Genomic DNA, 26,798 nt, shown 5'->3' with positions numbered 1-26,798 from the left:
AAGAATAAATGAAAATAGCCAAACTAGTATTGACTCGTGTTTTACGGATTTTTCATGCTCTGATGTTATTTCTGGTGTATTGGCTTCTGATCTCAGTGACCATCTTCATTTTTTGTGCTACCCTACCTATTCATAAATATGAGTTAAATAATTCAACACAGCATTCTTGTTACAGAAAATATGATGAGAAAACATTGAGCCATTTTTACGAATTAGCCCTTCAGTTGGACTGGTCTGAAGTATACAAGGAAACAAGCCCCGGCCTTTGTTATGATGTATTCTTGAAAAGGAAATTTTAGCGATATACAACATTGCTCTTCCACTGACTCGTCGTACGAAATACAAGAGGTCGAGAAAGCCCTGGATAAATATGGAACTATACAAAAGAATTGTTCACAAAAACAAACTTTTCGCCAAGTTTTTACAAAGTAAAGATTTAAAATTACTTCATACTTTCAAAGTAACGAGAAATAAACCAAGTTCAGATTTGAAAAAAAGCGAAGCAAGAATATTATAGCAAGATGTTCCTTGCGAAACATACCCCGAAGTAAATATCGAACGTTTTCAATAAATTGCGTTCGAAAGCCAACCCATCAATACCAAACGAGATCGAGTACGACGGAGCGGCTTATAGCGGTGCCTCTCTATCAAATAAATTTATTGATTACTTCCTAACTATATGTGCTAATAACAATGTCACCTCTACCGTGCCAGACCCTGCTCACTATCTGCTTAACTGTTCGGCAAGTTCATTCTATCTCGAGCCGGTAGCGCCATACGAGATACAGAAGTCCGTGTCACAAATAAAGAATAACTCTTCTACTGGAACTCACAATATTAAAGGGGAAGCAGTGAAAAGTAACTAATGTAGCTGCACCCGTCCTGTTGCGCATATGTAACCTATTGTTAGAGAGAGCGATATTTCCGCAGCAGTTAAAAAACGGAGAGGGGTGTGTCATTCACAAAGGCGGGAGTCATGAGGATCTAAATAATCACCACCCAATCTCAGTTTTATCTGTGTTTTTCCAAAATTGCAGGAAATGTTATCACGAGTCGATTAGCATCTTACCTCACTAAACCATCAGCAATAATAATTGATCAGTATGGTTTCCAAAAGGGAAAATGCACTGAAATGGCACTTATCAAAATAAAAGAAGAAATTATTAGTAATATTGAAAATGAGTTTTGGCTATGGTGTTGGGCTGCTGAGCACGAGGTCGCGGGATCGAATCTCGGCCATGGCGGCCGCATTTCAATGGGGGCGAAATGCGAAAACACCCGTGTACTTAGATTTAGAGAGATGCAAATGAGAGGAAGGTAGGGAGGCTAACCAGACTTAAAACTTCCGGTTTGCTACCCTGCACTAGTGGAAGGGAAAGGGGAAGTAAAGACGGAAAGAAGAGCGTGACAAAAATAAAAGCGAAAAAAAATATGAAAAGGAACGAAATGAGGTCATTATAGTCTTTCTAATAGGCCACTGTCACGTAGAAAAGTCAACAGAGCCTTGACCGACTTTTGCTGCGACGACAGTTCACGTCAGGTTTCCGAAACTGACTGTTCTGAAAGTGGTCTGTCGTCAAGGCGTGCCAACGCGGTCGCTAGTGACAGCCGGTGCGCGCTGTATCGAGGACAGTGGCAAAGCATGTGTTCGATAGTCTCTTCGCCGTCGCAGTGTCTGCAAGCCGCGCTGTCGTCCATACCGACTCGGAAGGCGAAGGATCTTGTGTAGGCGACACCAAGCCACAGTCGGCAAAGTACTGCTGTTTTGAGTCGAGAGAGTCCAGGTGGGGGTCGAAGTCGAAGGGATGGGTCCAGTCTATGTAGACGTGTATGCTTTAAGCTGGGTGTGTTCCATAAAGTTTTGACGGATTCATTTGCAAGCACACGAATTTTCGTTGCAGCGTCTGTTCTTGAGAATGGAATGGTGTCTTGAAAGCCCTCCTCGTGTGCAGATCGTGCTGCTGCGTAGGCATGTTCATTGCCCATTATGCCACAGTGGCTTGGAATCCACTGCAACGTGATGGCGTGTCCATGCTCGACGAGGTGGTGAAGCATTTCTAGAACTAGTTGTTCGTGGGGTCCTCGGCGTAAGGCAGAAACCAAACAATGAAGAGCAGCCTTGGAGTCAGTGAACACTCTCCATTTCTTGGGTAGTTCTTCAGTAATTACACGATGTGCACAACGAATAGCAGCAAGCTCCGCGGCAGTCGATGTAGTCTGCTGAGATAGTCGAATCTTTATGGTGGAAGGTTTTGCAGGAAAGATCACCGATCCTGCAGACCCATTCACCATGGTTGAAGAGTCAGTATATAGATGATGATGCTCGTTGTACGTCTCGTACAGCAAGATCAGTGAAAGCTGCTTGAGTGCTGGAGACGAGAGTTGGGCTTTTGTTCGTATTCCCGGTACCATTAGTCGAACCTTTGCTTGAGCCAAGCACCATAGTGGAAACGGAACTTTCGCTGAAGCTGTACAACCTGATAGAAGGTATGCACGATAGAGCAGGACTGTTTCACAAAAGGAAGCACGTGGTCGATCCTCTGGCAGTGAGGCTAGATGATGGGCAGGGGCTCGAGCAAGGTGTCTTACGTGTGCTCTGAGCGCTTAGATTTAGGTGCACGTTAAAGAACCCCACGTGGTCGAAATTTCCGGAGTCCTCCACTACGGCGTGCCTCATAATCAGAATGTGGTTTTGGCACGTAAAACCCCATAATTGCTTGATTGATTGAAAATAAGTTTATTACACTTGGGTGATTCCTAGACTTCAAAAAAGCGTTCCATTCTATTAAACATGAAATATTATTACGTAAATTACCGTTTTATGGAATAAGAGGTATTGCTCTGGAACTTAATAATAGCCATTTATCGTCAAGAATACAGTGCACAGTTGTAAACGGTTTTCCATCTGCTTTTGGCGCAATATGTACAGGTGTTCCACAGGGCTCCATTTTAGGGATCTTACTTTTTCTACTTTACATTAATGATATTATCAATGTACTTAGTTCAGGTGATATAGTTCTGTATGCAGATAGCACTAACATATTTTTCTCAGGTAATGACTTCTTGAACACTATATCAATTGCAAACAAATGTTTGTCTGAAGTATCATAATGGATACATGCCAAAAAGCTTCAGCTAAATGTGAAAAAACAAAAACAAAATGTATAGTGTTTAAACCTAAAAATAAAATTCTGACCTTCGATCCTGTCCTCAGTTTCAGAGGAGAAAACATTGAACGTGTGGGGTCTACACGTTTTCTTGGTGTAGTCTTCCGTGCACAGTTAAACTGGACTGAGCATATTAATTACGTGCGTTCCAAGATACCACGCTCAGTCGGACTAATGCATAAATTAAGGCTACTTCTACCAACCTGGCTAAAAAAGCAACTATATTTTACCCTTATCCAGTCACTTCTTCACTACTGCTTATTTGTATGGGGTAGAACAACGTCTACAAACCTAAACTCCTTATTTATCTTAGAAAAACAACGAACAATTAGAGCAATCTTCAATGTTCCCTACACTTCGACTACACGAGAATATTGGCGGCCACTGGGCCTTCTTAACATATATAAGTTAATAACACTTCGACAGGCAATAGAGGCTTATTGCTTGATGCACAGCAAACCTAACCTTAGCTTATGTTAAGTTGCACGGCCTGATGCTGTTTATGAACTCCGATATGTCTCTCGCAAAACTCCTCAGGTTAGAAATAACTATGGGCTTCAGACATTTGAACACATCATTATAACTTCCTTGAATAACAAAAAATATATTGAAACAGTAATACACGAGTTCCCAAGTAAAATAATTTACAAAAAAGACTTATGGATCTGTTACTTAGTTCATAACACGCAACTTATACCTACTGTAGTCATTATGCAAAAAAGAAGTGAGGCGTGAAGACAGGACACAAGAGTAGAGAAGTGGACAACACGAACGCCGACTATCAACTGAAGGGAGCACTGAGGCGAAAAAAGAAAGAAGACACAAAACTCATCTGCGCATGCTCAGGAATGGTAACACCACATGTCAGTCGGGTACACGTGCCGGTCTGCGCGAGAGATAACTGTTAAGCCACTTAATCTCTTCCTTATGTAAAGTAATCGAAGGCTGACTCACGCACGCACTTCCACCATTATAGATATGCCATGCCTCTACCATAAGACGCGTATATTCATTCTTATGCCTGCACAATATCGCGCATTCATCTAACTCTGGCGTGCAGTTACAATCTCGGCAATGTAGCGAAAGTTTAGAAGGCGATCCACCGATTGACGTCCTTCTATGTTCCGCTAGCCTCTGATTGATACACCGTGCGGACCAACTCAGGGCTGTTCAGAGGGCCCGTGTGACGGCAGAGGGGCTCGACCTCTCTGTACCGACGTGAGAGCGGCCCGCATCAGTGCCAGACTGATCCCTCAGGACCTAAATAAAGTTATTCATACCATACCATACCGTCCAGTTTGCCCTACGTAGAACTGGCCACAGCTAAGGGGAATTTTATAAACCACACCCATACGACTGTCAGTAAAACTGTTGTTCTTATTGTGCTTCACTGGACAAATCTCTGTTCGTTTTTTTGCTTTTTACCCGCTCCTTTTTATTCTGTATGGCAGCGCATATGTTCCGCAGCTTATTGGGAGCAGTGAAAGCAACATTAACATCATATCTACTTGCGACTTTTTTAAACCGGTGCGATACTGAATGAACCTAGTTATGCAGCGCGGTAAGCATACCGCGCTGCATAACTAGGTTCGTCCGAGAAGAAGAACGCTCACGCTGTATTTCAGATTGCATTGCTAGCATGAAACAATGAAATTCTCATTTTAAGACGCCTGACCCTGTCCGACAGATAGTTGATTACCTTGTGGCGCATCAACTTAGACCAGTAATATCTGGAAAGGAAGGTTATTTCGTAATTATGCCAGATGACATGTTTTCAGAAAAAGCGATTTCAGCCATAGAAAAGAATTTACAGCCAGTAAAACTCAAGCCTTCGGTAGTTAAGCAACGTGTGGTTGACCTCTTCTCAAGACATAATCTTGCTAGGCTAGTCTATAATGTCAAGAAAGCTAAATCACTCACCTTAGAACTGTTTTTCTCGGCCAAGACCCATAAACAAGAAATTCCTTTTCGTGCTATAGTGTCAGAGAAAGGGACGTGGCAAGTCTGTGTCGCTAGTTACCTACAGAACTGCTTAGCTTCACTAGTTTTTTCAGACCCCTTTTGCTCTCAGGCACTAGTTCAGTATTTGATAAAGGAAAATCCTGGTGATCGTACAGCTTTTAGTATGGATATCGAAGACCTGCATTATTCCTTGCCGCATGACGGGTTGCTAAACTCCGTAAATGAGTGCATTAAAGAACAAGTGCAAGAGTCGGCTTTTATTGACAGATGCGGTGTTTCCACGGGAGCTTTTCTAGAAATTCTTTCAATGCACTTGAAGTCGACGTTGATTGGGTGGAGAGATGGCGTTTTTTGCAGAAATCAGGCATTTGTATTGGCTCAAAGGTGGCCCCTATTCTTAGCGACATTTACCTGAGTAAGGTTGACAACTGCTTAGAGAAAGCCTTAGGTGATTGCGTTATCAAGATATTTCGTTACGTTGATGATTACCTGATTTTCTGCAATAGGGAAGGATTCGATTCCGCTGCTACCTCAGTAAGTGAGCAGTTTAAACTTTATGGGGGAGGATTAAAGTTTACCAAGGAATTTCCTCAGCGACGTGTAATTCGATTTCTTGACATTTCCTTGATCTTCGAACGAAATCATGTTTGTTGGCAGTACTCCCCAAGATCTTCGAAGCCGTTGCTAAACTTTCAATCCAAGCATTCTAAATTAGTAAAAAACGGAATTGCCATGTCGTCCCTTAAGTCTTCCCTCACCAGATCATGCATGCACAAGATGAGCGCCAGTTTTAAGGCGCAGGTCCGGCGCCTATTAGAAGCAGGTTATCCTAGTGTAGCGGTCTCCACTGTGGCTGAGCGCCTAAAGAAGTCGGTTTCGAGAGGGATGGACGTGATTACAGAAAGCAGTAATAGGAAAATAAGAGTAGTGGCTATACCGTATATTCATTCAGTATCGCACAGGCTTAAAAAAGTTGCAAGTACATATGATGTTAATGTTGCTTTCACTGCTCCCAATAAGCTACGTAAGATATGCGCTGCCATACAGAATAAAAAGGTGCGGGTAAAAGGCAAAAAATGAACAGATATTTATCCAGTGAAGCACAATAAGAACAGCAGTTTTACTGACTGTCGTATGGGTGTGGTTTATGAAATTTCCCTTAGCTGTGGCCAGTTCTACGTGGGGCAAACAGGACGGTGTATCAATCAGAGGCTAATGGAACATAAAAGGTCGTTAATCGGTGGATCGCCTTCTAATATTTCGCTACATTGCCGAGATTGCAACTGCACGCCAGAGTTAGATGAATGCGCGATATTGCACAGGCATAAGAATGAAGATACGCGTCTTATAGTAGAGGCATGGCATATCTATAATGGTGGAAGTGCGTGCGTGAGTCAGCCTTCGATTACTTTACATAAGGAAGAGACGAAGTGCCTTAACAGTTATCTCTCACGTAGACCGGCACGTGTACCCGACTGACACGTGGTGTTATCATTCCTGAGCATGCGCAGATGAGTTTTGTGTCTTCTTTTTTCGCCTCACTGCTCCCTTCAGTTGATAGTCGGCGTTCGTGTTGTCAACTTCTCTGCTCTTGTGTCCTGTCTGCACGCCTCACTTCTTTTTTGCATAATGAATCCTTACCAACTAGCTCAGCTTTCTGTCGTTCTACTGTAGTCTTAACGTGGCAGATTATTTACAACATTGCTAGACAACGGTGTTCTACTTATTTATTGATTTTGTGTGCTATCTTACCTGTTTCTTTTCAGAGCTGTAATTTCAAGAAGTAGTATCTAGAAACATTTATGTGCTGTAAAGAATTGTGGAAGTTCTTTTTTGTGCGATTTTAATGTAACTTTAGAAGAAAGATTGTTGGCTCAAATGCGCTCTTTGTCACCACGAGGAGGATAGGCCTCATCAGGCATATACAGCCTTTAGCCTCCCTCCTGACGTAGCGTTGTTTGTTTGTATGCTCTACATAACATTGGAAAAGAGAGAATAAATTTCGTAAAAAGTTAGAGTGCACTGAAGAAGTATAGAAGGTGGCACAGTTTGGTAGTGCACAGGGCAGCAGGAGACATGGGTGAAACATGTCCAATCCTGTGAATAAACAAGCGGAATTCCTAAGAATCAATCTATGAAGTGAGCACAACATTCAGGTCATACAGAGACTCCCAGCATGTAGATACCTTGCATACCTTGTACTCATTCGTTTCCCTTGTCGGAGACCAAAAGATTACTGCAAAGAAAATGCAGAACGACTGAAGAAAAATGGGTCAAAATACCGTTATATTTAGTTTACAGCCCTTGAACAAGAAACTGGTTTGGCTGATGCAACCTGTCGCAGCTAAGCAAGAACGTGGGTTCTCCTTGGAAAAGGATGGGGAGTTCTTTGTTAGCAAAAAGACAGGCGAAATTGCAATCAAAATTCAAACAGAGGATAATTGTCAGAAATCCTCTTACTACTGAAAATTACAATACAGCAATTTGAGAAATGGAATACACATGTTGGAATAGAAAGGGTATATTTTTGAATCGGTAATTGAATGCATTGCAAATACCAAGTGGACGATGAAGTCGCTATCAGTCTTGCATCATAATGCACGCAGTTTACGAGAGAAATAAGCACAATTTGGACTATTTTTGGTTGATCTTACGCTGCAATTTGAGGCTTTGTGTTTTTCATAAACTGCGCACACTTGTTTCAATGATGTGTACTGTTCTGAGTATTATAAATATATAGGTTCGTATATAACTAGTAAAGATGGGGGTTGTGTCTCACTAACTGCCAAGAATAGGATGTGATGCATAGCTATAGAAGACTGCTTTTCGATTACAAGTTCCTAAGAAGGGCTAAATATCCAGTGCTATCATTATTGTGAATGTTGTTTATAGCCTGTGGTCGGGTAAATTGCAGTGCTTTCTAGATTGCTTCATCAAAGTACTTGCACAAATTATTAGCTGCTGCAACAAAGCTGTCGTTGTCGGTGACACCGGCATAGAGATGATGTGTGTTAATCGTATTGAAAACAAATTCAAATTTATTATGCTCTCAAAAGGGTAAGGCTGTTTCGTTAACTGTGCCATGGGTGTTACCCTCTCTTGTGAGTCTGAACGTAGTTGTCATAAAATTCGCGCGTGCTAGCGTAAAAATTAATACTGGCGGACACTTTCCTGCTTTTTTATAGTACACACCTTCAGTGCAGGAAGTAAAGCAGATATGATGTTTCGCGTTAGAAAATATGTATTAACGTCATAGCCAGTTGTTTTCCTCAGAGAGAGAGAGAGAGAGAACAACTTTAGTAAATATGCCTGCAGAGTCGGTTAGGCTCCCTCCACGCAGGGAGGACAAGCTTTTACCGCGACGCGGCCACTACGTCTGTCTCGTGCATTGTGCTCCTCGAGGTCTTGGTTCCTCGCTACTTCCGCGGATCCGAGAGGGCCGCCATCCCCTTCCTAGGGGTGCTCCCCCCTTCTCCTCGGTTTCGCGAGGTCGCTGCCTCTCTAGAGCTGCCGAGACCTGCTGGACGGCCTTTAGTTGTGTATCTTGGTCACAGGTCCTCGTTGCAGCCTCTAGCCGCGGCGGGATCGTCGTCTGCTCACTGGCTTCTCGTGGATTTCTACTACAGTCCCAAAGGATGTGAGCCGCGGTGGCTCTCTCCTTAGCGCACAGTCTACACACGTCACTCGCGTACACGCTCGGACACACGTGCTTAGCTAGCACCGGGGTGAGCAGGGACCCCGTCTGTAATTGCCTGTATAACACTGCCTCCTCCCGGGTAAGCCCCTGGTGAGGTGGCGGCATAGTCTGTCTGTTAAGTCTGTACCACTTCACTATTTCGTTGAAGGTGGTCATCTTGTCCTTGGCACTGCACCGTGACCAACACTCCGAGTCAGCCGTGCTTGCAGCCGCGCGGTTGGTTAGTCCTCGCGCGGCCGAGTTGGCCGTCTCGTTGTGGTTCACGTTCCCGCGTTCCGACACGTCACTGCCCATGTGGGCCGGAAACCACTTGATCACCACAGCGCTTTTGCGTCCGATGTCTTCGGCCTTGCGCAGTATGCGCGCAGCCTCACTACATACCCTACCCTTGGCGTAGTTCTTCACTGCCGTTCTAGAGTCACACAACACTGTAGTGCATCCGGGGTCGGAGACGGCCAAGGCGATGGCCACCTCCTCCGCCCGGTGTGCCTCTCGAGTCCGGACGCTCGCCGCGGTCTTCGTTGCACCCGTCGATGCCCCGACAGCCACCACCGCGTATGCGTCGCTGCTCCCTCGATACTCCGCCGCGTCCACGTAGATGGCGCCTTCTTCTCTGGCGTGGAGGTCCACAAGAGCCCTGGCCCTCGCCAACCTCCGCTCCTTGTTGTGCTCGGGGTTCACGTTCCTCGGGATCGGGCAGACCCTGAGCTTTCTGTTGATGCTATCCGGTATAAGCACGTCTTTCTGCTGCTCGCCTTCCCTCGGCTCGAGGCCAAGGTCCCGCAGTATCTTTCTTCCGGTTCTTGTTTCAGAGAGACGCTCGAGTTGCGCCGTTCTCTGTGCTTCGGCTATTTCGTCCAGCGTGTTGTGGACTCCCAGCGCCATGAATTTTTCGGTGCTCGTGCTTCCGAGGAGGCCGAGTGCCGCCTTATACGCCTTGCGTATGGTGGCGTCTATCTTGTTACGTTCGCTCGGCCTCCAGTTGTGGAAGGCGGCCACGTACGTTATGTGGCTAACTGCGAAGGATTGAACGAGCCTAGTCAGGCTCTCCTCCTTCATCCCCGCTCTTCTGTTGGACACCCTCTTGATGAGTCTCATTGCCGCGGCCGCTTTGCCCGCGAGCTTGTTGACCGTTTCACCGTTGACTCGATTTCGCTGGATGAGCAGCCCGAGCACTCTAATCTTCTCGACCTCCGGTATCACTTGTCCTCCCGCTGTCTTGACCGTGATCTGTGGTCGCTCGTACTTGACTTCCATGTTCTTTCTTTTCCTGCCCGCTCCTGTCGGTGGAATCACCAGCAGTTCTGACTTGGCCGGAGAGCAAACGAGTCCAGACCCGCTCAGCTGCTCCTCGATGGCGTTGACCGCTTCTTGCAGCGTTGTCTCGATGTGTCCGTCGCTTCCTCCCGGTACCCATAGCGTAACGTCGTCGGCGTAGATGGTGTGCCGGACTCCCGCTACTCTTTCTAGCCGGTTGGCCACCCCGATCATCACGAGGTTGAAGAGAAGCGGGGAGATCACCGAGCCCTGCGGAGTTCCGACGCTGCCCAACTTCTTCTCTTCGAGCTGCAGGTCTCCCGCGCAGATTTCGGTGGTCCGTTCCGTCAGGAAGTCTTTGATGTACTGGTATGTCCTTCTGCCCATGTTTAGTCTGGATACTTGGGCCAGGATAGCCGAGTGCCTCACTTTATCGAAGGCGCTCTGCAAGTCCAGCCCGAGTATGGCTCTGTTGTCCTTGGTGCCCGTCGTATCGTCGATGATCTCGTTCTTCAGTAAGATCATGGCGTCTTGCGTCCCGAGCTTCTTTCGAAACCCGATGATGGAATTTGGGTAAAGCTCCGATTCTTCCAGGTAACGCTGCCACCTGTTCATGAGAACGTGCTCGAGGACCTTTCCCACGCACGAAGTGAGCGAGATCGGCCTGAGGTTCTCTATGTTGGGCGGCTTGCCAGGCTTGGGGATGAGGATCGTCTTGGCTGCTTTCCATTGCTTGGGCAGCCTTCCTTCTTGCCAGCACTTGTTGAAGAAGTTCGTGAGCGTTTCGATGGCCGCTTCGTTGAGGTTCTTGAGCGCTCTGTTGGTCACTCGATCGGGACCCGCGGCGGACCTGCCATTGAGATCCTGCAGGGCAACTCTGACTTCCCATGTCTGGATGTCTCGATCTAGCGTCTCGTTCTCGTTGCCTTGGTAATCCGGGTGTCTTTCCGTGGGGGTGGTCGGTAGGTACTTGGCGTCCAAGCGCCCCTTGACCTCGTCCTCCCCGTGTTCACAGATTGCCTTGTGTAGGATTCTGGCCAGGTTGTTGTGTTGGTGGCCCTTGGTCTTGGTTTCGTCGAGGAGGTGCCGCAGCATTTTCCACGTCTTGCCCTTGTGCATCTGTCCGTCGGCTTCGTTGCAGGCCTCGTTCCACTGTTGGGTGCATAGCACCCTGCAGTGGACCTCGATCTGCCTGTTGAGCTCGGCGATCTTCTTCCTTAGACTTCGGTTGGTTCGTCGCTTCTGCCACCTCGCCTTTATGGACTGCTTGGCTTCTATCAGGTGGGCCAGCCGACTGTCCATCTTGTCTATCCGTTCGTCCGTCTCCAGCTCTTTGGTGGCTCCTTCCATCGTCTCAACGACGTTGGCCGCCCATTGCTCGATGTCCGGAATGTCCAGTTGCACCGCGGGTAGCGCCTTTCGAAAGGCGTCCCAGTCCGTAATGCGATGCTTCCTTATGCCGCTGTTGCCTTGGCGTTCTAGCGGTACGACGACCTCCACGATGTAGTGATCGCTGCCCAGCTCTTGGCCCGTGTTTCTCCATTTTGCTTCTCTCGATCCTCCGTCGGTTTTGACGAAGGTAAGGTCCGGAGTGGTGTCTCTCGTAACCGATGTGCCGATCCTGGTGGGAAAGGCCGGATCCGTGATTAGGTTCAGTCCCACGTCAGTGGCGTCTTGCATGAGCTCTCTCCCCTTGACCGTCGTTCTGTGGTAGCCCCAGTCTTGGCTCGGAGCGTTAAAGTCTCCGCACACTACGAGCGTATTGCTCCCCGCGACTGAACTCGCTTTGTGGAAGAGTGCCCTGAATTTCTGTTGTCCGTGGGACGGATTGCTGTAGACGTTCACCAGGAAAGTGCTCTCCTTCCTCCTCTTGCCCGTGATTACTTCCAACGTGCAGTGTTCGATGGCGCTTTTGCCGATCAGTTCGTGTTCCATGAAGGTGATCCCTTTCCTAACGAAGGTGCAGACCCCTCTGCCCTTGCCCTTGGACGTGTCCCTTTTGCTCGGCGGGCTGTCGTGCGACCGGTAGCCAGGTAATCTCGGCGTCTTTTCGCTGTGTGTTTCTTGAATCATTATGACGTCTGGTTTCCTCGTTAGTTGCTGCAAGTGTTGCTGCAGCACCGCTCTCTTGCCGGTAAAGCCGTTGCAGTTCCAGTGCCAGACCAAGAGGTCTCTCACTGGTGCTGTGGATGCTGCTGTACGTGCTGTCCCGTCCATGATTGCTGCAGTTTGGCGATGATTTGTGCTTCCATGCCTTGTATTTGTGCCTGTATCTGCGCCTGCAGCTGTGCTTGCATCTGCGCCATCATGTTCTGGATCGTGCTCTGTATGTTCGTTGTCATCTGCTGAACTGTTTGCGCGAGCGTAGTGAGGCGTTCGTTGGTTACCTTGCTGGTCGCCTCAAGACGGTCGAGTCTGTCGTCCTGTTTTTCGATTCTCTCCATTATCTTTCGTTCCTTGGCGCCCTCTATGGCTCTCCTCTTGGGAGCCGGTCCCGCCTCTTTCGTGGCTCTCGGGTCCACCTCGACCTCTGGTTCGTCCTCGGTTATCTCTTCTTGTTTCCTCTCGTGCGCGGGCTTCGGCAGCAGCTGCGGCTGTTGCTGCAACCCAATTAATGTCGTTAGCTTCTCGTTAATTTCCTTGATGGTTGCGTCCTGTTCGGCGATTCTCCGCTTTAGCATCTCGTTCTCGTCTCTCAGGGCTTTTACCACCCCGTTCTCTTCTTGGATCTTCTTCGCGGCGTTTTGCGCTGGTGGTTGTCTCTTATCTGCTATGTTTGCCTTGACTGCGTCGGCCCAGGCGACTCTCTCCGTCGACTGCGACGGTCTGTGGCAGCTGGCGCTCCTGCCTCCCTTGCTGTTGTCCCTCGTGCGGCTGCTGTCGCGCTGCCTCGATTCCCCGCGGGGTCTCTCGGCAGACGGCGCTCGCAGCGGCGGAAAGCTTTCCGGATCCGGTTGTTGCTGCATGGCTTTCATCTTGCGTTCCCATTGCCGTTTTTTGACCACGTACGGCATCTTGTACTTGTTTTTGCATTCCCTCTCGCCCGTTGGATGCTGTCCCCCGCAGAGCTTGCACTTGGGCTTGCATTCGTGTTTGTGATCCTCGCTGGGGTTCACGATTCCGCAGCCGAAGCACACTCTGGTGTTGGGATTCGGGCATACGTCTCTTCTATGGCCGACCTTGCCGCATTGCCTGCACACGTCAAAGTGCTTGCGGTAAAGCCTGCACCTGACTAATATCGAGCCATACTTGACGTAGTTCGGTACTTTCTGTCCTGCGAAGAGTACTATCACCGTGGTTGTATTGCCGATTCTGTGCGCCTGGTAATAGAGAATGATTAGGCAGAGGTGGCATTATGACCCCACTAGACCTTTATATTCCACACAGACTTTAGTAACCTTTGCAAGAAAGCTTTTTTGTTTTGTGATAAACCTTTGTGATAAACCTCAGAAATGAGGTAGGCCTTCCAGAATTTCGTGATGGGGATAATCTTGACTTTGAGAGTTTTGTACTTTTCTGTTTGTGACCACGCGATGAGAACTGTGGTGTCGTTTCTTTTTTCATACTGTGTATCGGTTTGGTTGTGCTTTGCGCTTTTGCTCTGTCCTGCTGACTTTTCATTATAATTATGTATTACACTGTCTTCTACCATTCGCAATGTTTTTTGGTGTTCCTTCAATTTCTTTTGTCAACTACATTTGTTACGCTCCCCCGCTTGGTCTTTCGACCGCAGTATGTTCTAAATAAAATAAATAAATAAAAATAATTTTTTTGCAGCAGGAATGTCAAAAGTTTAATATAGGGCTGTTTTAATTGTGATGCAGCATATTGTTTACAAGCTATAGTAAAATGTAAACGAAATTGGATGCATAGTGTGAAACGCCTACACAGCGATGCGATGAAGAGGGAGCCGTTGAATTTATTGCGTCCTTTTATTAAGATGTGCGTTTCCCTTCAAGATCCATTTCAGCTGAAATTTGCACAGGTGTTGGAAGGAAATTTCTTTTTTATTACACTTTGATCAGTCTGGCGTTCGCATGCGCTACTTTGTCAACCAGCGTATTTATTAGAAGAAATTTTTGCTGGAGTGTGTATGCGATGCTCAATTAAGACACACACACACACATGTAGGCTGCACACGAGCAATTTTATATATACATACATGTACATAAATGCCCAATAATTATGACGTAAGGTTAGCCACTACCACAGCAAAATTTGGCAGCTCAACGCGCGCGAATGAAGGCCACATGGGTGGGTTCGGCTGGCACCGCCAAGAAGGTATGCCTTCGTCCTTTATCATTTCGGTTTAGCTTCTCATTTTTGTATTTCAAATAAATTTGCTAATACCTTTTTGCGATGGTTTCTTTGGCTTCATATACTGATGGTTTATATAATTTTCAATATGCCGGGTGTTTCATGTAACTTTTGCGAAGAAGTTAGACGAAAAAAATGGTTAGCCGCAGCTGGATGAAACCGACGGCATATGGTTTGCCATCCTGTGACGCTCCTTGGAGTATTTTATTCTGGTCCCCTTAGTTAATTATCTAACATGAATTGTCCATATTTTTTTAATGTTCGCTTTAGGGCCAAGTGCGTTGTAGAGAGGCTTTAGAGACTACCGATCCAATTTTTCGTGGCAACGGATACGCTGCGTGGGATTTTTTTCGGCGTATAAAGAAAGCCTGCGACATATGAAATAAAACCACGTGACCCGCGCTCATGCCCTATGGTATAGGGGCGCTCTCAATCGTGGTTCGTGCGAAAGAGCCGCGCGCGTCGACCGTGCCGAAATGATCGGTCGCGGATCTAGGCATCGGCTTTACAGTGCGTCGGCAGCTTTGGCGGTGGTACACTGCAAGGGAGCCCCGTCGTCCCTGATAAGCGATAGGCTCGACTCACCGATCACAGCGCTGCAATACGGTAGTGCGCGAATGCAGTCACGTGGTTTTAATTCATATTTCGCGCGCTTTCTTTAAAAGCCGTAAAAATGGTCACGCTACATGTTACGTTGCCACGGAAAATTGGATCCATCGTTTCTGAACTCCCTATACAACACAAGGAAACGCATATGGCCCTGAATTGAATAATAAAATTTTCACATTATTCACTTATTTACCTAATTAAGCGGAATATAACAAATATTCTAAGGAGTACCACATGACGGCAAACCATATCCCGTTGATTTCATTCAGCTGCGGCTAACCACCCTTTTTTTAATCCTTGGCACAAGTTAGGTGAAACACCATGTATATATAATACATATTGTTCGCGAATTGGTGTTTGCGGGCATATTCCTGGGTCCTTATAACATAAAACTATTCCAGTATGTTTGTATTCAATGTCGTGACGTAAAATTTGCGTAACCGCCGACGCAAGCATCGGGTGGCTTCCACCTGGGTTGGCTCAACAGACAAATGAAACGTTCTCTTTGTTCACATGAGGTCACTTTTGTTTGCTTGGAAAACGAATAACCTTGCCTACACTCAGCGGCTTGTCTTTTCTAATTGGCGCACAAGAGGCGAGGAGCACGCTCATTTGGAGAGGGATTCGATGGGGCCGAGCCACTGCACTGAAAATCGATAACCCCATGAAGAAAGCGTCGCCGCAGTCTGCGATTGGTCCGCTTGCCCTTACTTAGCTTGCGCTGGTTCGTCCACAATCGCGGCGGCATGCAACGGAAGCTTAAGAATGACGCTAAAACGGATCCTCAGCAAAGAAGACGTTGGTAAAGAAGTGGCCCATCAGTATAGTGTACTTTGTTTTCACTCTACCCATCGCCGATTCCACGTCTTCACAGAAGCTTTCGACTTCTTGGTCATCATGACTGGATGTAGGGGCGTAGACCTGTACAGCCTTCATTTTGTACCTTTTATGAAGTTTCACAACAAGACCTGCAGCCCCCTCGTTGATGCTATAGAATTGCTGTATGTTACCAGCTATATTTTTATTAATCAGGAATCCGACTCCTAGTTCTCTTCTCTCCGCTAAGCCCCGGTAGCACAGGACGTGCCCGCTTTTTAGCACTGTATTTGCTTCTTTTGGCCTCCTAACTTCACTGAGCCCTATTATATCCCATTTACTGCCTTCTAATTCCTCCAATAGCACTGCTCGACTGGCCTCACTAGATAACGTGCTAGCGTTAAACGTTGCCAGGTTTATATTCCAATAGCAGCCTGTCCGGAACCAGGGATTCTTAGCACCCTCTGCTGCGTCGCATGTCTGACCGCCGCCGTGGTCAGTTGCTTCGCAGCTGCTGGGGACTGAGGGGCCGGGGTTTGATTGTTGTGTTCATGTAGGAGGTTGTGGCCAAGTGCTGCACAAGGGTGGCCAATCCTGCTCTGGTGAGGGAGTGCGTTACCGGTTATGGTCACCGCGATCAGCCCACACTGCAGGCCTGTTTATGCAATTTTATGAACACGCGGATTATTTTTTAATCTGATGGGAAATCGCGCTTCACCGGGATTCGAACCACGGACCTCTTGCACGCGAGGCAGGTGTTCTACCTCTACGCCACCGCTGCACCTTTTATTCCTTTCGGAATGGGGCAGCCTGCTGCTATCCAGAAAAAAAAATTCAGTTTTATTCGGCATAATAATGCATCTTTAACGCGTACACGTCACTTTGACGCGGTGAGTTCCTGCGGTTTTGTGAGGTCGCGTGAGAGGCAGGTGACGTGGGTGCCGCACGAAAACGTTTGATCAATAGCCGAGGGCTGATGGCGAAAGGCGTCGAATCAGAAATAACTATTTTTTTTGTTAGGTAAAATCATGCATAATCAGCGTGTACACGTCATATCAGATGGGGAGCTGTCGCGGTTTTCGTGACGACGCGTGAAGACGGTGAAGCGTGCAGTCCAAAAAAAGTTTTGACCAAGCGCGGAGGGCTGATTGCAGACATGGAATAGAAAAGTTTGGAATAAGTTTACGTTACGCGCCCCTGGCTCAAAATTTTGTGCGATGTTCCGTACGACTCACTTGGACCGTAACGTTACCATTGCCTTTTAATATCAATTCTAACAACGAAGTCTTTTGAGACTTCTGCGTGTCACTCCAGTTACGCGTCTTCTTCACTACCGGTTGTCTGGGCGATGCATTGAATTGGCTGCGCAATAGAGATCGGCGCGTCTGCGCACTCAATCATGTTTCTTTTTCTTCTTTTATAATAGTGCAAAGTATCGTTTCAGGCATTCCGCAGGCTTGCACAGCCAAGTAAATTCAGTTCGCGCGTCTCATGGTGTAAACCCAGGACAACAAGTCGCCAAATATATATACAAGTCGCCATTGTTGAGTCAATATTTCTTCATAGAAATTTTCCCGTGCCTATAAATTGTTCGATTGTATTGTATCGCAAAATTCACGGAAGCTATGAAAGGGCACACGAAAATAAGGTGTTTCACACCTTGTGTAGAAACGTATATATTTCGAGATAACCACATCAGCAGCAGCCGTGCCGAACCTGGGTATGCTAGTGGAAAAAGCTTCGTATTAAAATACCCATACTGTTCCAGAATATGCGTTTGTGGAATGCAAGAGATTGTGAATCATTGAGTGCTCTCACGCACGCATGTTCTGAAAGGCTTAAATATGATAAGAAATAAAGTTTAGTTAAAGGGCGAAAACAATTTAGAATTGCACTTTGGGATGACATGCGTACTGCATGCATGCAGTTCTTTTTATGGCAGTAGATGGAAGGTAATACTTAAAGAAGAGCGCGTCAGTAATTTACCTGTAATCTCACTCTTTATGTTTATATTCCATGTGCGCAATACAAAAGCGATATTGTCCTCTTGCAGCTGCAAAGGGCATACTCTCGAATTACAAGGGGTGCACAAAGCGTGGATGATTCAGCAATCATGCCGAATCGTATTGACCAACAACAAAAACAAACAACCTCCGACCTTGAGCCAAAACCTTTTACATGGTTGAAGGAATTCTCCCACAGAGAGAACCTGGCAGCCTTATATGATGTGCAATTCCGAAGGCCCTCAAGTGACGACAACCAATACCTCGACGTCGGTAGCGGACCGGGTAACTTCCTCGCAGAGCAGCTGCTACCACTCCTGCGGCCCTTCGCTCGTGTCGTCGCCACGGATATATCTGAAGACATGGTTGTATACGCCCAAAACCACTACCCGGAGGCAAAAGTGTGCTTCGAGGTCTTGGACATAGAGAAGGGAGATGTTCAATTCATCGTCGACAAGTACGGGCTCTTCGACCGCGTCTTCTCATTTCTTACTTTTCACTACATTTGGGACTTGCACAAAGCTTACCGCAACGTCAGTCGACTGCTCAAGGATGGTGGAGAGTGCCTGGTTGTCTACTTCACCAGGACTGGCATCACTGACGTCTGGCACCGAATATACCAAAATGAAGAGTGGCGGTCCCACATGCCGGTAAGTGATTTCGGAACTCCGACGAAACAATCGCGTCCGCTTAGAATGGTAACTTTCCTTCACTGATATCCTGTCAGTGAAAGAAGTGTTTTGTGAATTTCAGACACGTAGTCTAAAACGACGGAGTTTGTTCTGAAAGAAATATACCGCGCTTAGTATAAATAGGGCTGCGGTAACTTCATTATGCACGCCAATGGCGCGAATAATTTACCTTTGCGTACTGTTGCGACTTTCATATTCTCGTGTGCAGTTTACCCTACAAATGGCATTGATGTTCGCTTCATTTACGAGCTATCCAGGACGTCATGAGGCAACAACAATATGTACCGGCAATCTGTTTAATTCCTCCATTCATGTGTGCCTCGATAGCATGACTTGTACATTGATATTTAAGGTCTTGTTGTCACACAGCAACTATCAGTTTAAGCACATTGACCACTACTGGATCAGTTGGCAGGCTCTAAGCAAGAGCACGCAAATACTTTTTCCAATGAGCAACATGGGACAACGGTCAGCTTGGTCGATACATGAATCGACAAAGTCGGGAACCTTAAAGCCAGTGAGGCAGAGTGCCAGACATGTGATTTACACGTGATAGCTGTCAAATGGGGACCGAGCATATTACACGTGTACTTGTTTATGTTTCTCGCGTGACTGCTTTCCACCAGCTAACAAATATTTTCGAATGAATGAATGAGTGAATGAATGAATGAATGAATGAATGTTTATTTCATTTGAATACAATTGCAAGAAAGGTGCAGGAGTAAAAGGCGCGCAGCTCCTAACAGGTGCCCCTGTACCCGCAAAATACGCGTGTATATGCATCATTTAGTGGTAGTTCATTGGCAGCGAGCGAACACACATAACGTTGCATATTTTCACACGCTGTACTTGAGTTTACACAGAAATTTAGAACAACAAAAATTGACCGATTATTGGGTTACAGTTGGTTTACCAATATAGACGGTGAAATAATAATTGTTCCCCTTTCCGCCCTCTTCCCCTTTCATCACCCTGTCAACAAGCAGTAAAGTACAAGTTGCACATGTAAACTACCATAGTGCACTAAAGTGCAGCATATGGCCATGAACATGAAAATAGAAAAAGGACACAAAAATTTATGTATAATGTATTTATGTTGCAATAATCACTCTCTCAAACACTGTGTTCGTAACAATTCCTTCAACCCGCCGTGGTTTTTAAGTGGCTATGGTGTTGGGCCTCTGAGCACAAGGTCGCGGTACCGAATCCCGGCCACGGCGGCTGCATTTTGACGGGGGCGCAATGCGAAAACACCCGTGTACATAGATTTAAATGCACGTTAAAGAACCCCAGGTGGTCGAAATTTCCGGAGTCCTCCACTAAGGCGTGCCTCATAATCCGAAAGTGGTTTTCGCACGAAAAAACAGAACAATTCCTACACGTGGTCAAACGTCTTTGATCGGCAAAGGAGGCACATGCATCTATGAGAACATTCTCGATTCTTGTCGCCGGTTCAATTTGTTGTCACCAAACCTTCTGTAATGAGATTGCATGCGTGATGCGAGTAGCACTTTACATTTTGGAACTTGTGCGAGCATGAGTGATTAGACAGTGACCGTTATCCACTGAGTCTGTTATGAAGTAGCAACGACCGTTTACTTCGACTTTTGCTGTCCAACGCACGGGATGCCCTAATTAAGTGCACGCATTTAACGGTTCCAGAAGTCTACAAGAGCATATTGCTTGTGCATTATATTTATTAAAGCGAAGCTTTCTTTGCCTCTTCCTTCAACTTTCCTGCTGCTGCTGTTTGGCACACACCGCATACAAGACAGCAGCAAGGCGATGCAAAAAACTTGTTTGGTGCCCACCGAGTCGAATGTGCTCAATGCCCTGTAGAGCTCTCTGGGCGTGCCTACATTAATCTTTTGACAGCTGTAATTACACATGACCCCCTCAGAAGCATTGCAAAAACTGCAGCGCTTACGTTTCTACTAACGCCCGAGTCCAGAGGGGACGTAGATAGAATTGTAGAGAAGAGGGGGTGGAAGAGGCAGTTCGCATAGAAGGGGATATGCGGGAGAGGGAACAGGTAACGTGAGAAGTCAAGGAAACGATACTATAGACACGACAGGGGTTGTGGGGAAACTGGTTAAACTTAAGTTCAAGGTATGGTACGTTTCTGCTATTTCTGAAAAATAAGCACCATGCAAATATGTCAAGCGGACAATTTACGTAGGGAGTGCAGATGCAGAGTCACATTAATTAAAGCGCACCGCAGGGTCCAGGTGGCACTACGGAAGCGTTCGCACGTCAAATCAACGCTTCTGTGCACGCCATGGTAGCTTCGCGGCTGTGGCATTGCTCGAGGTCGCGGATTTCATCCCCACCGCGGCAGCCGCATTTCGACGTGGACGAAATAGAACATGCACGTGCACGTAGATTTCGCGACATGTTAACGAACACAATGGTGTCAAAATAATCCGAAGCCCGCCACTATGACGTGCTATACGATTGCGGTTTTGGCACATACAGCCCCACCAGTACAAGTTTAATACTTCTGCCACAATGCGATGTGCCATGTGAGGCAATGACAATGCTCAACTCTCTCAGAGGTATTGAAATATGGCGCAAAATAACACTTCGAACAACCATCTCTCCATGTGAATTCTGTGTACTGCGCAGACAAATAGCAGTGGTGCATGCAAGGTAACGTTTAACATCAACTTACCACTCTCGTGCTATACTAAAAGTTGAAGAAATTAATCTTTTACCGTACAAATCGCCGCTAATTATCGTCACTAAAGATAACCAGCACAGAAAGCTTCGCTCACATTCATTGCCACATTGTCTGGGATCCACCTAATTTTTTATGAGGGCATATTGAGATATCGAGATCGCGTTGCGTGTTCGCCAACTTGGACGTTTCAACTACAAGAACTCCGTTGGGGCACATTCCATTATTCTTATACTTGTTTCAATATGCATTTTACTTGCAGAGACAACAAAAAGCATCGTCCTGAAATGTTGTGCTATAAAAACGGGGACGCAGAAAGAAGACACGCGGACGAGCTCTCGTTCTTGTGTCTTCTTTCTTTGTGCCCGTTTGTTTAGCGCAAAGTTTCAGGATGAATCAGTTCCAACTAGGCCAACCCGAGTGAAAAAGCGTAGTTTGTGTAGAAAAGCTATTGTTTTGAAGCATCAATATTAAGTAAAAATAAAGAACAGATAGCATCCGTTAACCAACTATTTACGGCATCCTTACGGCAGCAGTGGGAGCGCGCAGGCACTTCTCGTGGTCATGCACGAAGGTTTCCGTTAAAATTTATTTTTTTATTTATTTCTAAGAGCTGCATAAAATTACCATGCTGCACGGATAAGTGGCAAAAAAGAACTAAAACCGTGACCATGACAAAGCCGCTTATAGCATCAATCATGACCAAGCCTAATAGCCCCATATTTGCTATAAACGCTAAGCCGCACGATGTAGTTTGAATTTTTTTAGAAATATCGTAGAACAGACTCAAAAAGATTGCGCCCTTTAGAGCTTATCTCTTGTCACAAGAATTATCATCATCTGCCTAGTTTGTATTTCATTTCTTCACAAAGGGCGCTCGCTACTGTCCTGTAAAAAATGCTGCGCCACGTTCGAAACGCGCATGCCGTTCGTGACCTGAAATTGCCAGGTGCGCAGCGTTCATGAGAGGAAAGGCGAGTAAGATAGATGACGATAATTGTTGTAGGACAAGAGAAGTCTCAAGCGGTGCAAACCTTCCTTAGAGTGTATTTGTAGACGTTTTCTCGTGTAGGCACCAAGCACTCATAAGTGATTATGAATTTTTCCTGTTTTTATTTGTGAAGCTTGTTTCACAAACGTACGTACATACATTGAAGATAATGATTTATGGAATGATTGTATGACTCCCCAAAAGAATGGCTAATCATATTCAAATTTGTAACGCTACTCATTAGATTACTTGGGGAGAAGCGTTATGAAACAAAGATGCAGTTTCGCCCGAAAGGCGAAGCATGGATTGCGGCAGTAAATTAGCAGACAGCCATGCAACGTAAGGACGGTACTTTAATCGGCCGTATCAAATGGTAAACATTCGCTTGCTCACTAAATTTTTGATTATAGCGCGCACAGCCGACATGAACACATCGCATTCGATGACTGGGGACACTTGTCAAAGCGCTGCGGCGATGAAACGCAGCGCCAGCAGCTAGAGAAGTGACGTTCGTGCTGAATATCACTTTAACGCAGAGCGGGTGCCGAGGACACACAGCATGCACCAGGCTGCGAGCCGCCCACGTGCCTACACTGTGCCCCAATGGTGATCGCTCCCCAACAGATGTCCGCGAGACCGCGCACAGCCGCCACATGCGCAGGTCCATCCGGAAAGAGCACTGCTCCCCCAATTCTCCGTATCCCCCCGGCGCCTCGCAACGTACGGTGCCTCACGCGTGAGAGGAGACGACGCGCTTCTTCTTCGCATTCGTTTCGTTCACGCGGCCGAGACTGGGTCGTGATGTCGGTTCTCCTCGCAGGTTTTCACTCGCACATACAGCGTAAGGTGCGCAGCGACGGTGTTATCGCCCTTAGACTTTACACGGAACCTCACGGCGACGCCGACACCAGAAATTTCCTTGCTGTGTCCACATCATTGCTATCGTAATATTAAAAAGCTCGCACAGACGGAGGAACGCTCTAACAGTAAAGTTGCTTTTACAAATGGCGTCTCCAAAACATGGGAACAGAGTTGCGCAGCAGAAAGATATTTTTAATGTACAATTACTAAAAAAAGTCACGGTTTATGTACACGAATGCATTTAAGTAACGATACACATAGCTCAAACAGAACTTGCGATTTTCATTTCCTAAATACGCTGCACTAGCGCAACTTACGCAACTTGAAAGCTTAGACTCAATTTAGCACAACATTTCGCGCCACCTGGAAGAAAGATAATACCGTCGAAGAAATGCCAGGCACCTTTGCATGAGAATTGAGTAACTTGATTGTGCCTACTCCTGAAAAAGTCTATTGTCTATGAGGACGAGGATGACGCTGTAGTAGAGCAACACTTATGGGCATTTCGATTGGTACCTACTTTACATGCTGCCGGTATCAGTAAGACGAAAGAAGATGGCCGATGAACATACGAAGCAGCAGTGATTGTTACAACTGTGCAGAAAACAGTAACCTTTAACTCTAAAAAGAAAGCCAGAATGTGGAAATAGCGTGATGTATCCATTGTTTCATCAGTCTTCAGAAGAAAAACGAAATATATTAGGAACGTTACCGAGCTAACAATTGACAAAAAAATTAATCCACTTGTCTGAAAGGTCGAATAGTCATTGTAAGCGCATGGGCCCCAGTCAACTGTTCATGAGCCCTCAAAACGTAAGAAGTAGTGCAATGTGATTTACCAGTCTCTAGACATAAGCACCTTAACACCATCATAACGATATATACCAAATAGATACACTACTTATGCTCAATACAAGTCATAAAGAAATTCATATAGATATCTGCATTAGTTTGTTGTATACCCTAATGCATGCCACCCGTGTTCTTACAGTACAGGACGAGAATGAGAAAAAAAAACAATAATCGGTGCTCGAAACTGAAATTGCCCTAACAATTTCAGTGGGCTATTTAGAATGTTACTCATTACTCTAGCCTATTTCTGTTACAGCGCTTGTCGCACAGAGAACTGTTTTTACATACAAGGTTATTAGCTAATAAGAGTTTACTCGGTTTTTAGCTGCTATGGGGTTCTTATTTGGTAGAAGGACAATAAACATTGCGCAACAGACGGATATTGTGAATATTTTCACTGAATACTGGCCCAGCAGTCTGTGATATTAAGCTTTAACATCTGCCTTCTTATTTGCCCCAATTAGTCAGGAACTGCACGAAAACCTAAGTACTTCAATTTAGGGAGCGCGAGCTCATTGTTGCTTCCGACAGGTCCGTGCAACAGAATATTTTGCAATAGTGGTCACCGTACTATCTCATTCCCTTGAAAACAGGACCTGAGCTTGATGTTCTCGGAGCGCTACTGCTTCGACAAAGCGGTAGACGAAGAGAAGCTTGTTGCCCTGGAGAACAGCGCCATCACGGCGGCAGGTCTCGAATTGGTCAAGTGCCGGACCTACTCCAGCCTGTGGAAGTTTGCAACCGCTGACATCTGCCTCGGTGAGCGCAAGATTGGTGATGTAGATACTAGCCCATTAATCACAGGCTGCCTGTGTTTCCAATTATTTCGAGCGCTTTTAAAATACCAGTAGCCGAAAACTGACCTATACAGCCAAATAAATTGTTCAAAGTAAGCAACCTTCTTTTTAACATCACAAGTTCAACAAATCTGTCACACTTCTTTGGAACAAATAAATCATTAGTGTGGTAATCGCGACCGTATGGTCGCGCTCAAAGATAATAGGGAAAGTTGGCCGAGCAACAATGTCTTAATGGAAGTCGATATGAAGAAAGAACCAGTGGCAGCAAAGATGGAAAACAAAACAATGAACGCCGAAATACGAATCGGTTTTAATAAATAAAAGATTAAAGAAGGTTGAAGGGCGCTCTAAACTAACGGAAATGCTCCGACAAGCACACAAATCTTCTGTATAGCCGCGGTGGTTTACGTCGTATTTCTGCCTTGTGCCATTGAATCAGAAGAAGCATGCTCAATTATTGAATTGAGATGGATTGCCGCACTTGGTGATACAATAGAGATCTTGTTGATATGAGACACTTTTAGGATGCAGCTATCGTATTTTTAGCACCTTTCAATATGTCCTAAGCATGAACTTAAATAACCTGGAAATACTCTTCCTGTAGAAATTGCCGTAGTGGCATAGCGATATTATCACGCTTGAGCCAGCACCTGTAACTATCTGTCTGATGCCTTCGTAACCCTGGCAGCTGTCATCATCCTATCCGGATTCGTTTTTAATCAATGAGAAAACTACAGCCTTGAATCTGCAATGTGGATACTCGAGAAGCATACTTAGCACAGTGAAGAGGGCTTCAGCCGTTGAACGCCGTACGTACCGCATTTGCTAACACTGTCGCATTTTTAAATCGCACACAAGCAAACCCGAGGATTAGGTAAAGCATTTCACATGGAAACCAAGAACAGCACTGGCGGGAATGAATGTTGTGCAGTATGAAGCGAAAGAGTATAGTTTAAACATGCACCCACTCTCTCGCAACATAACGGCCCATTATAGGGTTTGACAGAGTTCATATTTGCTACAAAGCGCGTAATTTTCCAAATTAATCACATTTCAATTGAGTATTTTTTTTTCTTTCTTACATTTTCTTGTCGGTTGATTGCGTTTGCTTCGCTTTTACGATGAACGCTCGCCCCTCTCAGAAATCTAACTTTTGTTAATGGGGAAAATTCCTTAGCAAATATGTACCCTGCAGTTGTAATTGTCAGAAGACTTGCATTGCGACCTTCACGCTACTATATAACAGTCCTATAAATGTAGATATTGACAATGTATTTTGCATTCGTAGCCTTTGTCTGAGAAACCTTACTCAACTTGTGGCCTTATTAAGACTTAGTGCCTAAAGAGCCGCCATCAATACACATAATTATCCCTCAAACTCACACTCCGGGCTGTAAATTTCTCGGGATATTTTATTTATTACTAGCCGCTCATTTAGGTTGATGCCGGGGGTCTCACAAACTGTGTTCATACTGCCCAGGCTAAGAATAATGTAACCGCGAGTACTACACGCCTCCTATACTAGGGCGCGGTGTCAAGTACGTAGACAACATACAGGTCTTTTTCACGCAGATGCATACATGCCGTTCTTCAAGCTGGACGCCAGGGTGCCGGAGGAAAAGCGTGATGCTTTTTGGAACACTTGGAGACATGCACTACACGAGGCGTCCAACTCAAACTCCAGCGGCATCAGCCTCAAATATGATGTCCTTGTTGCGCACTCGCAGAAGCTTCCAGCTCCTATTTAGGCAATGCATTCTGTGCGTCCAACCTTTGCAGCTTTTAGCTGCTGTCCTCCATTGAATTTTCTTGACAGGGATGGGCACGTGCATAAATAAATAAAGAGTGCTATTTATTTTTTGTGCTTACATTATCCCACTAGACACGCCAAGACCTGCCAGGCGGCGCGACTTTGCCTAATGGACAGAAGTAGGCTGGCGACTTGCAGGTCGCACAGTTGCTCTTTTGTGGGGCCCACGAGTACTCGGGAGGCGAGCGTAAGTAGTAATGAAGAAGGCCCTCTAGGGAAACCTCATAATAGCATCCGCGTCAATAACAGAAAAAGGAGGAAAACAAGAAAGGGAGCTCACCGTGCAA

The 26,798-nt window shown here is 46.0% G+C and overlaps 3 protein-coding genes across 3 annotated transcripts; 1 reads left to right on the top strand and 2 right to left on the bottom strand.

Annotated features, from left to right (window-relative positions):
- Window positions 1-8,424: 8,424 nt before the first annotated feature.
- Window positions 8,425-11,439, bottom strand: LOC142584789 (uncharacterized). Its single transcript, XM_075695052.1, has one exon. It carries the CDS (start codon window positions 11,431-11,433, stop codon window positions 8,500-8,502), a length of 2,934 nt encoding a protein of 977 aa, XP_075551167.1. The 5' UTR covers window positions 11,434-11,439; the 3' UTR covers window positions 8,425-8,499.
- Window positions 11,440-12,257: 818 nt separating this feature from the next.
- Window positions 12,258-17,940, bottom strand: LOC142586126 (uncharacterized). The gene is made up of 2 exons (XM_075697378.1): window positions 17,905-17,940; window positions 12,258-13,403 (listed from the first exon to the last, which is right to left on the bottom strand). Exons 1-2 carry the CDS (start codon window positions 17,938-17,940, stop codon window positions 12,258-12,260), a joined length of 1,182 nt encoding a protein of 393 aa, XP_075553493.1.
- LOC142586125 (juvenile hormone acid O-methyltransferase-like) lies at window positions 17,939-26,494 on the top strand. The gene is made up of 3 exons (XM_075697377.1): window positions 17,939-18,478; window positions 24,495-24,660; window positions 26,274-26,494. Exons 1-3 carry the CDS (start codon window positions 17,939-17,941, stop codon window positions 26,447-26,449), a joined length of 882 nt encoding a protein of 293 aa, XP_075553492.1. The 3' UTR covers window positions 26,450-26,494.
- The last annotated feature ends 304 nt before the right edge of the window (window positions 26,495-26,798 follow it).

Source organism: Dermacentor variabilis, chromosome 6, assembly GCF_050947875.1.
Source record: "Dermacentor variabilis isolate Ectoservices chromosome 6, ASM5094787v1, whole genome shotgun sequence".
Classification (NCBI taxonomy): Eukaryota; Metazoa; Arthropoda; class Arachnida; order Ixodida; family Ixodidae; genus Dermacentor; species Dermacentor variabilis.
Note: the sequence above shows the minus strand (reverse complement) of the source record. Positions and strands in the feature narration are given on the sequence as shown.

What these genes read in the sequence shown, in the direction of transcription:
- LOC142584789 (XM_075695052.1), bottom strand. Translation starts at nt 11,433, where the DNA reads ATGGAAGGAGCCACCAAAGAGCTGGAGACGGACGAACGGATAGACAAG.
- LOC142586125 (XM_075697377.1), top strand. Translation starts at nt 17,939, where the DNA reads ATGCCGAATCGTATTGACCAACAACAAAAACAAACAACCTCCGACCTT. An exon ending in AGTGGCGGTCCCACATGCCG is followed by an intron (nt 18,479 to 24,494) that starts GTAAGTGATTTC and finishes CCTTGAAAACAG; the next exon opens with GACCTGAGCTTGATGTTCTC. An exon ending in AACCGCTGACATCTGCCTCG is followed by an intron (nt 24,661 to 26,273) that starts GTGAGCGCAAGA and finishes TTTTTCACGCAG; the next exon opens with ATGCATACATGCCGTTCTTC.
- LOC142586126 (XM_075697378.1), bottom strand. Translation starts at nt 17,940, where the DNA reads ATGATTGCTGAATCATCCACGCTTTGTGCACCCCTT. An exon ending in CCACGCTTTGTGCACCCCTT is followed by an intron (nt 13,404 to 17,904) that starts GTAATTCGAGAG and finishes CTCTATTACCAG; the next exon opens with GCGCACAGAATCGGCAATAC.